General features: G+C 47.9%; 1 protein-coding gene across 2 annotated transcripts; it reads right to left on the reverse strand.

Moving 5' to 3' along the window:
* Positions 1-655: 655 nt before the first annotated feature.
* On the reverse strand, positions 656-16682 carry ZNF518B (zinc finger protein 518B). Of its 2 annotated transcripts, none has more exons than XM_060655431.3 (2): positions 16395-16682; positions 656-7294 (listed from the first exon to the last, which is right to left on the reverse strand). In XM_060655431.3, the coding sequence occupies exon 2, from the start codon at positions 7099-7101 to the stop codon at positions 3856-3858; it is 3246 nt and encodes a 1081-aa protein (XP_060511414.1). In that variant the 5' UTR covers positions 7102-7294; positions 16395-16682; the 3' UTR covers positions 656-3855. The 2 variants fall into 2 exon arrangements, with proteins under 2 accessions (XP_060511414.1, XP_060511415.1); XM_060655432.3 differs by having other exon boundaries at positions 15857-16682.
* Positions 16683-16710: the final 28 nt, after the last annotated feature.

Genomic DNA, 16710 nt, shown 5'->3' on the forward strand with positions numbered 1-16710 from the left:
CAAAGGTGACCACTTATTAGACTAGATCTGTAGGATGGGAGGATGACGACTCATCTCCGCTAACAGGTGAAATCGGCAAATTCTTGAATTGAAGCAACCCACGTCTCTTTACGGTCTCAGGTCCCATTTCTTTTCCCTTGTTGACTCCGTGGAATGAGATGCGGGAATCAAGTTCCCCTCCAAATAGCCTCATCCCTTCTCCGCCCAGGTACGCGTGCAATCAGACGCAAGGGTGTTTATGGATGGTGTCAACAGTGCCGTGCCCACGTGGTCCAGCAGGCTCATCAAATGCTGGGGAGCTCCCCCCGCCCCAACCCCTCCCAGCAGAGGCCAGACACACAGGGCAGGTTCGGTGGCCACAGACCACCTCCGAAGAGGCCACGGACCACGGGATGAAAACTGTTACTGCTGCCCAAAGCAGCATGAATTTAGGGCAGCGCAAACCAAAAAAGCAGCCTGGGGTGTTCATCTCAGGGTGTGCCGGGTGAACCAGTGGTGTTATCTAATTCGGAACACACCCCGGTGGGACTCAAGGCACCTGAGCTGTATAGGATGATGCCTTTCCATGTTTCAGAAACAGATCACACGAGGTGATGTAATACACGGCCCTCCCCCCGCCCCCCCCCACCCCGAACAGTGAAATGAAAGGGCAGAGAACGTTTTACAGTTGTTTTATTTAACAAAAGTGACGCCAACGTCTCTATCTATATACAAATGTGTTTCGAAACTAGAGCAGCAGACACAGAACTGTTAACGCGGGACTTACAATAATGCTTAAAACGTGTTATGCAATATTTTGTTTTCTGCTCATACTGACATTTACACATTCAAAAACGATTCCAAAGGCCGAGCCACATCACATCCTCATTTTCTGGGATGGTTTATTTAGTAGGTCGTGAAGGAACGGGATGGAGCTTTTTAGGGTTAATATACTGTGTTCAGCTTAGTTTAACAAATAGCACTTGGCCCATAGTAGGGTCACAAAATGGTTGGGGCTGGGGATAAAAATTGGGGTAAAATATGATCTACGAGACTGTGAGGTCATTTTTGAGAAATTTTCACTTTGTCATATCATAACTATAATAAGATCATCTCATTTCTGACCCCCAAAAGTTAAGAAACTCTACCTTAAGAAGTGTTTAAAATGATTTTATTGGTAAACACTATCAACAAAATTTCATGAGTACAGGTCCTTCAAAATCAAGGTAGGAGTCCATAAATACTCAGCACAGTTCTACCCCTACCTTGTCCAATTTTGTTAGAAGTATTTATTTCATGACATTTACCTACATGTTAACAAGCTATCTGCTAAATAAAGTTCTTTATAGCGGGAGGACAGACATGTTTTGCTTTCTCATTTTTTATGACTTTCAGGAGCCCTCTCAATTCCTTAAAAAGTACTGTAGTTCTGGAAATCCCCCCCAAAGCTTAGCTACACAGTCTACTGATAAAATTTAGCTCCATACAAGTACATAAGCTGAGTTTTAGGTAATACTTGAAAAACAGTTGGTGCTGCAAAGTATAAATATTTCATGTTGACACTTAACACTCTGACCTGATTCATGGTCATCTTTCCTGAAAGGTCACGGTCTAGCCTCTCAAGAAAGATGCTACTAAGCAGTGAGGTATAGAAGGAGGAAAAAAAAAAATCACAGCCTTTTCTTCTCTCAACATCTTAGGAGCCTTCTAGCTCCTGGCAGGGTACACATCTACACATGGCTGACACTGCCGAATCCTCTCCTCTGGGTGGAAAAGTGAGCGGTACACAGGGTCCATTTCCCAGAAAGCACCAACTGGAAATGCACGGGGGAGGAAATACTGTCATGAAATGATCCTCAGCGGTTTCTACTCCTATTTGTTCATATAAATCAGACTCATCACTTGTGCTTTCATTTGCTAAAAATGAGACCACACCATTATAAAAATGTGCTTCCAAAATAATTTCTAGAATATAAAACGTCTTCTATTTCTCCAGCCCACATAATTTTGTTATAAAATAGGAAAACCGAAAATCAGCTACTGCAGTTTTTATATGGTAAAAAATATTTATATGTGTACACACAAACATATATACACATATAAAAAAAACCCAAGTTTTAAATTTCAATAAAAATTAACCAATTAGTCAACTTAATGATTATGTATTCAGTTATACATAAGAAATGTTGATCTACATTTCACTTGAGAACTACAAAGAATTACCATCCCACATCTATCAGAAGATAATCTTTCACACATGTAAAAAAAAAAAAATCGTAAAGTTCCGACTAACCAACGCAATGGAAATCTCACTCGAGTCTTTTGCAGACAAAACGGCCCCCCATTTCATTTACTGCACTAACCAATTCCCTAAGGAAAGAGCAGGCTTAAAAGGAAGAAAAACACGGAGGTGGGGCTGCCTTGTGGTTGTCCCTTTAGGGTTCTGTGTGATGGTTGGTGCCTGAGCGGGCAAGTGAGGAATAAATCCAGTCCGAGCACCATCTGCCAGGCCATCTATCTGGGAGGAACTCTTCCTAACGCGCATGGAGGTGCTCTGTGGACCAGCCGTGGTCCTGGCCTTTGTCGGTGGAGACAGCGGTAGATGTTCTTGAGAATTACTACCTCGGAAAGGTGGGTGAGAGGGACAACGTTGCCATGACCGTTGAAAACCAGGCATACTTTTCCTGTAACCTCAACAAAGATGGTGAGATGCTTCCCTTTTGCCGATTCTTGCTTGTTTTTAGTATTTTCACAAGGGAAAGCCTTAAGGGGCCTCAAAGGCACAAAAGGAAGGGGACAGGAGGCGAGCAGGGAAGCATCCTACTCCGCAGGAGGGTCTGTTCGGGAAGTTGGCAAAGGGAGAGCAGGATATGAGCTGGGGAGGGGGGCAGTGTCTGTGGGGGAAGTCTGTGCAGGCTTCGCCCGTGGTTTCGCCCGTGAGTTCTCAGATGAAAACTGGTAGTCACGTTAAAGTCATAGCTACCTGCACCACCCTACCTTGCATGGTCTTCCCCAGTGTCACCTATGTCATAAGACGCCTGTTCGTTCACATTTTAAATTGGCTTATGTTTGTGAGGGTGGCTAAGGGCAAACAGCAGCCTTAGTTCTAGATCTTTTCTGTGACTTTTTTTTTTTTTTTTTTTTTTTTTTTTAAAGGCACATTCCCTCCTCAACTGTCCCAAACCAGGATGTTTAAAAAAGAAAGCAAAGGTTTGGAAATGTTTCCTTCCTCCCCTAACGTCTACTATAGTAGATTCAAGCAAACCTTGGAATCATCCTTTAAAATGGCCAACAGCAGCACAATGCTCTGTGCTGTAAACGACACAAGTACTACAGAGGGGGTGAGGAATTTAAAAGAATAGCCATTTTTCTATAACCGAATTTAAGGTAACAAAGTAGAAAGTTTAATTGCCATTAAACTTTATGCACCAAATAGCACAGGACTTAATGACGGGATGGCTGTGCACACCACCATCTGGGCTTAATCCCTCAGTAGCATGTGTAAAACACTCTGAACTCACCCTTTTGAATAGATTACAACAAATTTGTATCTACTCAGTAAAAGGGGTGCTATACAAAGCAGTCTCAGATCCCAGTGGAAATCTGCAAGTTTCACTTCTCTCCAGGAAAACGCCTGTACGTGGATTTGTGCGTAATTTCAGGGGCCTCAAACACATTCCAAGTTCCAGTCACTTATCTCGGGTTAAGACTCCTGGCTCTCAACATTCCTACAAGAGTTCTGAAGAATTGATGACTCTCTCATCCCTACAATCTCTATTTCTCCTACTGAGTCAGGGAGGAGAAAAAAAAAAACAAAAGCAAACTAGAATAAACTAAAAGTAAGAAAAACAATTTGCTTCAAAGACCACTTTTTACTTATTTGCCTTTGGAGGAAAGAACATCCCAATCTCTAGTAGCTTCTATCAAATGCCGTTGGCCATGACTCATCCACTCTTCCTGGTCTTCATACAGCCGCCCACAAAACCAGCACTTAAATATACACTGGGATGAGTCATCAGGCAAGGAATCCACCACCTGGTAGTTGTTTTTATGAACTTTTTTAAGTTTCATTTTCAACATCATTTGCCTTTTTATTTGATTGGCTTCCTCCACATTCTGGTAGGTCAGACGGACGTGATGCCGTCTGATGCCTAGCTGACACCTAGTCCTCTCTGATAAGACGACTTTGAGGACGTTGCCTTTGTACTTGTTTATTACCTTCATCACATTGGTCACTTCTGGTGAGTCAACGTCAGGATGGTTTAACACAATGACAGGCTGATTCCGACGGGGGCATTTAATCAACTGGTCTGGTTTAGCTGCTATCAGTCGAAGTTGTCTTGTGACCTGAAAAATTGAAGGATCCTTGAGATAGCGGCTGGGGTCAGCCTGGATTTTGGTTTTCTTCTTGGATGAGTTCACTTGTTTGGTTTTATTTTTACTTATAGGAAGACTTCTGGGGAGCAGTTTCCCTTGCTTACTTGGTTCACTGCTTCCTTGGTGACTGTGTAGGGGACCAGTTTTTTTAGGCATGGTGCTACAAGTAGCACTCTCTTTCCTTGGTTTTGGCCGAAGAGGTATATCAAGATTTTGGGACACGTCTACTGGCCCACTTTTACTTGTCAAAGACTGTAAGTCTGAGTCTGTCTGTCTCACTGGGCAGAGCGGGATGGGTTTTATTAACTGTGTCTCACTGCAAGGTATACTGACGGGTGCTTCACACGTAGCCTCTATAATGTGGGCATCCTCAGAAGAATTAAGAACCCTCAACACAGCCCCTTTGGGGATCAATACTGGAGTAGCAACATGGGCCTTCCTGGTCACTCTGCTTTCAGTTTTCCCATTGCTGTCTTCCATAAACTGTGGATACATTTGCTGATGAGTAAGCTGTCCATTAATAGCGCCGTCATCCTGAGGTTTGGGGAGCGTGCCTGTGGAATAGCCGGTGCCAGTAAACGACACGTTAATTTCGTGAATACCTTCAGGAGCAGCTTTCGAGGTTCCCTTCGAGGCCTGCCCTACAGAACGGCGACGTGCATTATTTGCAGACAAAGATGAAGGCTTGCCACAGGATTCAATTAACTGAGCTATCTTTCTGCGCAAGAGTTCAATTGACTTTATTTTGGACGTGGAACTATTCCATTTAACACCCTCAGGGACATTTTCGGACCCAGAGCTCAGAGAAAATACTGACGAGATGACCGGGCCATCGAAAGAGTCTTTAGTCCTTTCTGGATTCTTTAGTTCCAGGGGTTCCTCCCCAGGCGGCAGAGCCCCGATGCTATCTTCTCCAGGTATACTTAGGTGTAAATACTCCCTTTTGCGTTGAGAGGCAATCTGGCCCGTATTTGAACCTGCCTTGTGTTCCTCTGTCTGCTTGTCCTTCAGCTTCCTGTGGGAGGGAGCCATTTTTGCAGGAACACTGATCTCATTTCTAGATTCCAAGTGATTTGTGCTCACAGGCAACAAGCCCTGGTCTCCGGAGGGCACAGCTGCAGGTGGTGCAGCAAGAGGGAAGAACGAGTGTGAGTCGCTGTGTAAATGTCTTCTATCCTCAGTAAAAGAAACAGCAGCTTTATGTGGAAACGGGCTTGATGCGGTTCTGAGACCATGTAAAACACTGTGTTTTACTATAGCTGATGGAGAATGACCTTTGAAGGAGAGAGACGGAAGGGCCGGTCTATGGGGATACGTGCTACTTTTTTTCTGGAAATCCTCCACTGTATCTGGGTTGAGGAGGGATTCCCCACGGTTGTGCACACGAGAATCTGACAGGAAAAAGTCGTAAGACCTCACCCACTTCACATTTTTAAGTTGTTTCTGAACCGCAGAATGGAGATTATCAAAGCCTGCGAGTTTTCCGACATTCCCTTCAATCGGCGGTGGCTTTGTATGTCCTGCAGAAGCCATTTTTTCCCGTTCGGTTGAACCCTTTTCGTTAGTCATACGCTCAGAACTCCCTCCCTCAGCCCCGCTGGCTTCAGGGCGGTTACCTTCTTCCAGAGGAAACAGTTTCAGGACCAGCTGCTGGGTTCCATTGACAACCTTCACATCCATCAACTGGGCTAGACAGTTTGCAGGGACAACTAATTCCGCCGGTGCCACGACTGTCAAGGGCATTCCCGGCTGCACGGGCTCTTTTGCAGGGGACAGCACTTCCACCTCCACGCTTTTGTTCTCAAACAGACTGACCTCGTTTGGCTCCGACAAGGTCACTTTATTCGGAACACACACTACATCTTTCTGGTGTTCCTTGGATTCAGGCAGCAACATGATATTGTGCATTTTGTCCTTATTTGTATGGAGGGAGAACCTTGAGAGTTGATCCGACAACCGATTTTGAAACGCAGTCCTCGGACTGGGAGCTTTTAAAAGCTCTGCGTTTTGTTTGGATGCGCCGGCTCTTTTCGGCTCCAGCTTGGCCACGGTTTTGGGCGGCCGCTTTCCACCGGCCCTCTCGTGCACTCTCCTCCTGTGTTTGACGATGTAGTCGTTTCTGATAGCGCCATAGTCGCAGTACTCACACTGGTAAGGGAATATGCCCGTGTGTTTCACCAAGTGCCTCTGAAACTCCCCTTTTGTGTAGGAAATGTAGCTGCAGTGAGAACAGATGAATTTAATCTCTTCATGTTGAAGCGTGTGCTTTTTGTACTGCAGAGGGTCCTTTGTGGAAAATCGACATTTATCACAATAGTATTTGCCGGGCTTAAAGTTCCTTACCTTAAATTTGTTACTGACGGAACCTGAGACGGTCTCAGCTTTATTTCCTACGTGAGCTGCACTGGGATTACTGTTCACAAAATGAAAATGGGAAGAAGCCATGCCGAGGTTGCATGTGAAGCAAACATACTTGTCGTCCTTTTGGCTCTGCCCAGTACCCTTCTTCGGATCTCGAAGCGGGATTCTGTGGACACTTTTGCACTTTACACACGTAGCAACCGTCATCACGGCAGCCTCCGCCTCTGAGCCTTGACATAACAGAGCCTGCGCTTCTTGTCTGTCTGGTCGAGTCGCTCTATTAGCATTAGGCTGTTTGGGTGACATGGTCAAGGAATTCTGTGCGTCGTTCACTTGTGTGGTATATAACTGCTGTCCGATATCCTTCATCTTCTTTATCTGCATTTCTGAAAAGAGAAATCCAGAGAGACTTCACATGGTAAAATCCTTAGGGGCCATCCTTCATTTCACTTTGTGATCGGCAGAGAAACAGTTACTTCTTGGGCGCATACTGCGTCCTCCTTTTTAATCCACCACCACAGTAGGTGTAGGATCCCAAAAAATGCTTGCTTCCAAGGCTCTGATATTCTGGGCAACACTAAAGGGAAAAAAAGGAAATCACAAAGCATGATTAATACATGAACTTAAGGCTTAGTTAAGCTCTTTCACACTTATTCTTGGCAATTTTATGTTAAATCTTGACGTTCTTTCTTACACACACGATGACAGTGAAACGTCATCCAACAGAACTGGCAAATCACAAGCCTAAACTGGAAACATTTTTAAATTCAGCCCCCCTGAAACTCATCACTTTAAACCAACCATAAACAGGCCAGGAGCAAGGAAATCACAGTTGTCATTCAGAACAGCCCTTGATACGCGGACATATTATTTTTAGGTATCATGGAGAGCATCCCAGCAATTTCACAGGCATAATTTCATATTTGCCTAAATAAAACCTTGTATAGGAGGATGCTATTTCAGTTTTGAAAAAAGTTTTTTTTTTTTTTAAGTATGTTTATTTTGAGAGAGAGAGTAGAGGAGGGGCAGAGAGGGAGAGAGGGAGAGAGAATCCCAAGCAGGCTCTGCACTGTCAGCGCAGAGCCCGACACAGGGCTGGGACCCACAGACGGTGGGATCACGACCTGAGATGAAACCAAGAGTTGGACGCTTAACCAACTGAGCCACCCAGGCGCCCCGATTTCAGTTTTTAAACACACAGGTTATCAAGTGGTGGAGAGAGCCAGGGCTTCGGCTCAGGTGTCCGTTTGTTTCTACACGACAGCTAATCGTCAGCTTGGATTCTCAGCTCTCTTTCACATGCTCCATTTGTGTTCACAAATGGTAAGAAGTCAGTAATACACTGGCAATATCAGGTGTACACAAACTGAGTCCTTCAACATCTCACTGAGCATCTGTCAGGTGCCAGGCACTGTTCTAAGTGCTGTAGGGCAGTCAGCAAAACCAAGTATCATGAGGGTAGAAGAGGGGAAACAGGAGATACATTTATTTCTTAAGTGGTGGTAAGTAATTGAGAAAAATATACCATAAACGAAGGCCAGAGGGACTAAGTATGTGATGAAGTTGAGGGCTAGCATGTGGAGGGGTGGGCAGTCAGGAAAGCGTCCCGTTAAGCTGACATGTGAGCACCGACCTCGGGGCAGCGAGGGAGCGAGCACTGTGGCTGTCTGGGAGAAGGGAGTTTCAGGCAGAGAGGAAGCCAAGTGTTGTGGGATGAGGGCCTGGAGCACCAGAGGAACGGCGAGGAGGCTGAGGATGGAACGTAATGAGCAGGAGGGGAGGAAGAGGACAGAACGGTCAATATGGTCAGAGGCGGGGGGGTGGGCACTGGTCAAAGAAAGATCTAGCACGCGGTACCCTAAGGATGTGGCTCTTCCTCTACATGAACCAAATCAGCGGGGGAGACTGGAGCAGCGACGTGGCCCAATCTGATTTATATCCCAACAGAGCCCCTAGCGGCTGTACGGGCCAGCGTCCGCGAAGGTGGAATGACAGCAGCAGGGGACTGAGGTGAGAGGCGGTGGCAGCCTGGGCTGTGGAGGCAGACGCGCAAATGTCCCTACAGCGAGTACCACGATCTGCGTGACATGACGCGTTATTATAGAAAAACACTTAATCACCTTTAAGTGCACGTTCTTTCTTCAGAATATACAGAACTAGGAGCCAAATAAAAAAACACTCTGGCTGGGGATCAGCTAATAGCCTTTCTTTTATGACCTTATAGACACCAGTTCAGCCTTCCGAGCCTGTCTTGTCATCGGGCAACTAGAATGAAGGACACTTATCCTACTTCTCCCCCAGGGCTGCCTGATAACGATGTAAACTGGCTTTGGTGAAAAGAGACCCCAGTGACACTGCTATTTGCCACTACTCAAATGACCTCAGGTGAGCCACCCATTTGCATCAGCTTATTCACGTGCGTTCATCTACAGGAGTACAGTTTTGTCATTTTCTTTCCAAGTCCTCTGAAAACTCAGACGTGTCGTTCCTCCTGACACTGAAGACTTGAAATCTCAGACCGGACCGTAGGATCACATGCTTAGCAAGAAGCAGAGAACATCCTGATGGAGGAAAGTCCCTGGGAATTAACCAAGCCAGCCGCAGTGGCTACGGAGCACAGGCCTCTTGGAGGTGTTTCCACAAAACCATCTCGACAGTTATTCGGCATTGAGAATCCGCAGGAGCAAGTGCCAACAGGAAGCGCGAGGCTGTGCTTAGCAAATACGGTTTAACGGGAGGTGCAACGTCCAGGCCTGTCCCGGCTGCAAGGATCTTCCAGGCCTCTAAACCTTTCTCAAAATTACGTGATGTTTCTACACTGGCAATTCCCTCCGTCCGGGTGATGCCAGGCTTCTTCCAAACAAGTACAATCTCTTTGGCCTTTGACACTCGTGTGGCTAATCACAGGGGTAAAAGATGTCCGTGCGCCCCGAGACAGAGGTGAATGGACGGAGTGGCAGGCCGAGAAGTAAGATGGCTTTGCTGCTGGCACCGCACGTGGGCACACCCGAGTGACAGGTTCCCACGCTCACTCCCTCTTGCGCAGCTCGGTCTGTCTGGTTCACACAAGGCACAAGCACCTGGGAAGCTGGGTCCTCTTAGCAAATCACTGCCCCAGGGGCTGATGACCAAGACTTACGTGGAGTGACAAAACGCCATGCGTGCACCCGACCCTGAGAGGACACTGGGTGAACAGTCAGCATCAGCTTTGGTGTTGACCCCCCTTTCACACTCATAATGCCTTGATTACAAAACCTCTGCATTTGACCTCCTGGGACAAGAAACATACTTATTTTTCTTTTTAATAACTTAGGAGGGTTCTCAAAAACTTTTTTAACGGCATTAAGTGAGCTTTTTAATGCATAATTATCTGCAGCATCAGCCAAAGGCGATGGGCGCACAGCATAGAGAAGAGGCACAGTGTGTCACAAACGTGTTTCCTCGAGACTCAGTCTTGCCTCTTCCTGCAGAAAGGCCTCAGGGCGGCATTCGCTGCTGGTGGCCTTCCCTTCTGACTTCGAGCTCACTTGTCCTGGTTTCTTACAGATTTATCACGGGGACACACAGACACAAAGACTGAGTTTGTCAAGACACCAGCTCAGTGACGCGGAGGCCTATAAAAACCATAAAGGTTGTCCGAGTTCTCCTTAAAATGGAAGCATCTGACTTCCAAATACTAGAAACACCAAACGCTCAACAGAATTAGAAGAGAAAGAAATAGTAACGCTACTTAAAGCTACAGATTCTGGAATCACCGTACAGGGACTTAAATCCCAGTGCCGTCCCTTTGTAGGTGTGTGACCTGGGGTAATCTGAATCCTCTGTTACACAGTAAACAGTACCTATTTCACTGCTGGTCACAAGGATTACACGAAATAATATGACATACGGTGCTGAGGTTAAGTCATCACACATCGTAACTGCTGATTTCTCCCTTTTCAAATGAGGAAAATAGAAGAAACCATGCCAATCTCAGTCAAAGGGGCTAATATATATCTCCCTCTTTCTTCACTGCCTTACGACTGCTGTTTCCAGAATATCCGCTGAATCTCATTGCATGACTTTAATTACAGTTACTGGGTTGTATAGCTGAAAACACAATTCACCTCTGGGGCAAGACCATCACCCAGCCTTAGTGGCAAAGTGGCTGGCACGAGAGGATGCTTGAACTACACACAGAGTCCTCACTACAGCTCAGGTGTACGTATAAGCTACTTACCGGACTACCCGTTTTTGTTCCTCTCTGAGCCCAGTTAACTCCCGAAACAGCCCTGGAGCGAATGCACGTTTACAGACCAGATGTTCATGTGAAGACAGGCTACCCACTCACATCACGTGCGTGTGACACGGGTCATCACGGACGCTTCTGCTCGTGAGAGGTGCCCGCCAAACTCAGGATTAGCTGCCTGCCTGCCTCATGTTTGGACGGAGAGGCAGATTTACGGAGCTCTCTCCAGAAATCCTCCCACTGAGGCTTCTGCCACGTCCATTGCAAGGGCAGGCATGCGGCTGCTGTACCTGCCAAGACAGTCTGCAGTTCAGACTCTGGTTCTGTCCCTCTTGGCTGGGCCCTGAGGCAAGTGATTGCTCTCTGTTCACGGTCAGGCAAGAAAACAGGTTTTACTATCTTCGGACTTAAAGGGTGATCAGGAGAGGGCAACACGATTAACGTACGCAAAGCACTTGCCCGTAGCACATGTGCTCAAAAATTTCTTGTCCCTCTTGCCTACTTTATTTAGTCATAACAAAGACCGGTCTAACAAATTTTGTTTCCCAGCAAGCAAAATTTTAAAGCATTCTACCTCAAAGGGCCCAGGAGCATGTAGACAAGTAACACCTGATCAGAAAGAAAGGAAAAAAAAAAAAAAAAGCAACATTAGGCATGTAAACAGCTAATACTGCCCAGGTAAAACAGGGTTTAGGAAGAAACTGCGACCTCACTCAGCAAGTACTTCTTCAGACCGTGACAAAGAATCAGAACTGAACTGAATGGGTAAATAGTTCTAAAGAAGGAAAAACACCAACCAAGTATTATTTTCTTTTTGCCACACTACTTGGCACTTCAAAATGACTGAACTGCAAACTGATGGCCCCTGAATGACAAAAAAACAAAACAAAACAAAACAAAAAACTTCCAAATGTTGCTGGCAAAAATACAACCTTTGGGATTCTGGATTTCCCCTGGGTGGCAGAATGGGGCAAGAAGGTCGGACAAGGAAGCCCCTGTTCTGACCCCTCTGCTTTCCAGGTGAAAAGTATAATACAGTAGAAAGGACAATGGCCTTGTGATATCAAGAACAAGGTTCAAAACCTAGGTTTTTGACTTTAACAGCTGGGTGATTCTGGATTTGTTAACCCCTCCGGAGCCTGAGTGTTTTTTCACTTGGAAAGTGGGAATAATAATGCCTCGTGTACATGCTGATGTGGGGAAGAGGTATATGCAGACAGCAGGTAATTTTATGCTAGGCAAAGAGTACATGTACTGTTAAGAAACAAGTCAACATACTTTTGTAAGATTCCTTTGAAAATAGAAGAGTCTGTAAACTCCTGAGAAGCAGCAAGTCTTAGTTTAACAAATCAGCCTGATGAGATAAAGGTCTCTGGCAGCAGGAGGTTCCCAGGGGGGCTGGAGGCCAGGATCTTCTCCCCAACCCCATTTACAAAGGAGTTATTTGGGGATTGAGCTCTTCAACTGAGACTAACTACATCAGAAAACAAAGTTACGATAGAGGTTTTCCTTAACAGTTTAAGAGAAGACCTTTAAGAAAATATATATATGTATACACATATATATATACACACATATATATGTGTGTGTGTATATATATATATATGTATATATATATATATACATATATATATATATATGACCAGTGAGAGAGGTTTTGAAGTATAAAACTTACAGCTCTCTATGTGGAAAGAAGAATGTTAAGGGGAAATTATGCTCTTGTTAGCATTAAAAAAATACAAGGGAAAAACAAAGTAGTATTACAAGCAACATTACACAACTGTGTGGGACTAAACACACCTAGGACTCGAGGTCTCTAAAGGTGATAAAATGAAGGACACATATATTTTTGAGCCCCTCCTCCCCTTTTTTTGCCTTAACAACCGAATTTTGTGGATGAAATGGATTCAGGGTTTAATAAAAAGTATAATCAAACACAGACCTATCACTACACCAGGGATCATTAACCTTGGCTGCATTAGGGTGACGAATGTGTCATCATATGCCCGGGATGTTAAACTTATTTTTGAAGGCAGTCCCTGGGATGGTCACTCTACTGCACACCAGGATCACTTGGAGAGCTTTAAAAAAATAATGCCTGGGCCCCATTGTGAGTGTGGGAGGCTCTGAGAGTTTTAAAAGCTTCCGAGGTGAATCAAATGTACAGCCAAGGTTAAGAACCACCACCTGCCATTACTAGGCGCAGAAGAGTGTGTGGGAATGGCAAGAATCTTCTGACCGTCCTCGTGCAATCTTTTATACACCCGTCTCAGCCAAGAGTGCCGGAGAGGGGGCAAGGACACTGCCTTGGACGGGAGTGGGTGGATGGGCCAAGCAGACTGGGTGCAACCCTTGCTGAGCCATGTGACCTTGGAAATGTCATCCCTGATACTCGCTGTTAAGCGTGTAACGACAATAACCGCTTTACAGGTTCTTACACGTCAACGTTCCTGGCAGGATGCGGGCACAAAGAACATAAATCAGGACTGTTTCACCCCCACACCTGACACAGGCTGAGGTCCTGAAGGGGTGTCAGGGGAGCTGCAGAGCAGTCGTTAAATGGGTGGCCTCAGCGAAGTGGTAAATGCGGATCTGTCAGCGGCTGGCTGTGTTTGGCGATCCTGGTGCATCTTGACCCACGTCAGGTGGAAGGGGTGCTGGGTGCCTGCAGAGGCACACGCATATGTCACCTCACATTCCTCAAAGAACGCCTTCCATCATTTGCTTCTTCTAAGATAACATCTGGAGAAGCCGTGTGTCTTTTCCAAGGTCGCGGAGTTGGTCAGCCGGTATCTAATCTAAATTCTTTGCTTTTCTGCTAGCGGGCTCTGTGGGGCTGGGAACTGAACTCACAGACAGCAGCTGCTGCCACTTGGGTAGTGTTCTTACTTCCTGCCTGGGGCCGCTGAGCTGCAGAGGAGTCAAAAGCATGGCAAGTTCCAGGGCTCTTCCTTCTTTCGGGCCTTGTCTTCTCTGGCGCCCCGGCCCCATCCGGCCTCACTTCGGGCCTTGGCACAGGCTTCCGCACTCAGAACCCCCTGAGGCTCCAAGACACTGCACAAAATGCCCTGCGGAAGCCAGGCACTTGGATGGAAGTCCTGGGTCTTGTGCAGCCTTGGTTTCTCTGAGAATTTTCTCCTAGAAAATAAGAAGGAACCCCGAAAATGCTTCTCAAGCAGGGATGTGTGGCAAAGTAATACAGGAGCTTAAAATAAAAAGGAAAAAAAAAGAAAAAAAAGGTTTCCTAGGACTGAGGTGACCAAATGAATCAGACGGCCTTTTCCCTGAGATGATCTGAGGCAGGCACTTTATAATTCTTGCCAAGTGATTCTGCTGCCTCACCACCCCACTCCATGATGAGAACATCTGATTAGAGTCTGGGTCCCTTCAGTCCCAGGATGGAATCTGGAAACTGCAATTGGCTGGGCTGCATATGTGAACAAAGAAAATGAAGTCTACCCCAGGCTGCTTGAGAACAACTGAGACTGGGAAGCCACACTGTGAGGACCTTGTTTGTCACAGCCAACAGCAGAGGGCTTGGCAAAGGAGACATGCCATACATATTGAAGGAAAGAACGAATAAACGAGGGAATGAATGAAAGGTCAGCCTTCATGGCAACGATCATAAAAATGTTCTCTGTTCTTCCTCCTGCCTGAAAACTGGCCCAGATCCTCTTACTGAAAGCAAATACACTATGGGAGATGGAGGTGTTTTTTAAAATTGGTATTAATGAATTTTTAATAGTCCACACTAGTTTGACATAAACATCAAGGGGGAAGCTCAATAAAATACTGCCCTCCTTTGTGTGCTGTTTTCAAAATGCATTTGTAATGAACGTTATCAGCAGAACAAAACTGGGCACACACAAAAGTGTTCTTTTTCAAGGCTATAATACATCCTGGATAAAAAAAAATCATTAAAAAAAATTCATCCCAGGTGAAAGGAACATGGATATCAGACAATTAAAACAGCCAAACGTTCTACTCGCCTTCTGAAGAGACTATACGGTATTGGTTTCTAGCCTCCATTTGCTGGGCTTCTAGAACCCTTGGCCAGAATCTCCTGTTGTATACACACATCACACAGGCTGGGCTGAACTTCGTCTATGTGACTCGGAGAAAGCTCAAGAGCCACATTCCTATTCTCTCTCCCTTCCTCTAGGAAAGTGCTGCAAAGCCTCTGGGGACCCGTGTCTGGTCTTACTTAATCTTGGTGACTTCCAATCTAAACTTGAGAGAGAGAATCTTTAAAGGTTCTAACACAACATTACAGGTTAGCCGGGTAGGCTTTCTGAAACAGGACAAAGTGCTATTTCACTTTTTCATTAATGTTAGGCTGATGTATTGTTCGTCATCGCACTTTTAAAAGTCGGGGTTGTCGTAACGGGGTACGTTTACATAGAGGGACTGAAGTGCTCTCTTTCATTGTCTCCTTTGGCTTTCCCTTTCCGGGGAAGAAATATTCATTCTTTTGCAACCGGCCTGAAACTGCCCAACAAGCCCAAGGCAACGAGAGAAAAAGGGCAGCTGCGCTGGGGAGGTCCCACAAAGGCTCCCATCAGCATCTGAACGAGTCAAACCTTCACCATCTCCCCTCCCCCGAGCCCCCCCAGCCCCCTACTCCGGCAAACGATGCAAAGGTCCTCCACGGACAAGTCCGTCCCTGGACACACGCCGCGAAACTCCCAAGGAAAGACAATGCCAGTCCGGTTTTCAAGTTTATTGTTGGCACACTCACACCGATGGTACACGTTATCCGAGGCGAGTCCACGTCTAACAGCGTGGTGCTAGGAAGGGGGAGGGGAGAGGGCGCGGGAGCAGGGGCTTACGGCGTGGTCTCCCGGGGCCGGCCCGTGGCGGGGCCGCGGGGTCTCCGCTAACCACCGGGAGTCACACCACGTCAACGCTTACCTCCGAGGCCCGCAGGAGGCTTTAAAAATGGCCTCCTGACGACACTTCCTGCTCCGAGCCGACCGGTAGAAATCCTCGCAGGCGATGCATCATTTAAAACGCTGGGGGCGGGCGGAGGAGGCCGGCGCGGCGACTCCACACCCGCGGCACCGCAGCCCGCACGCCGCCGCCGCGGATCGCGACCGGCGCGCGGGGAGGGGGGGGTGGGAGGCGAGCCTGCGGGGTCGCGGCGGCACAAAGGGCCCGCACCCCGCCGCCGCCCCGGCCCCGGGGTCTGGGCGGCCCCGGGCCCCCGAGCCGCCGCCCCCCCCTTTCCGTCCCGCCCCCGTCCCGCCCCGGGGACTCCGCGCCGCCGGCCGGCCGCTCGGCACGCGGGGCTGCGGCCCGCACGACCCGGCCCCGGCTGCCCGCCCCGTCCCGCCCCGGCGCGGCCTCGTCAGGCCCCCGCCCCGCGCAGCGCCCGCGGCCCTCTCCGCGCCCCGGCCCGCCTGCCCCGCGCGCGAACCCGGGGCCCTCGCCCTCCGGCTCGGTCACTCACCCGGCCGGCGGGTCCCGGCTCCCGGGAAGGGGTGTCTGCACCGCCGGCCGCAGGCCGCCGCCGCCGCCGCCGCCGCGCCCGCTGTAGGTCCCTACTCGGGAGGGGGGGGCGGAGCCGGGCCGGCGCCGCGCGTGCGCAGTGCGGCGCGGAGGCTCGGCTGCGGCGCGGCTGGTGTCCGAGGTCCCTAAGGCTGCGCCGGTCCGCGCCGGGTCTCCGTGCCGCGGGGCGCCCGAGACGGAGCCGTGCCCGGGTGTTGGGCTCGGGGCTCGACCCAGCGCGTCCACACCCACTGCATGCAGCGGTCGTGCTCAGCCTG

Source organism: Panthera onca, chromosome B1, assembly GCF_046562875.1.
Source record: "Panthera onca isolate mPanOnc1 chromosome B1, mPanOnc1 haplotype 2, whole genome shotgun sequence".
In the NCBI taxonomy this organism is placed as follows: domain Eukaryota; kingdom Metazoa; phylum Chordata; class Mammalia; order Carnivora; family Felidae; genus Panthera; species Panthera onca.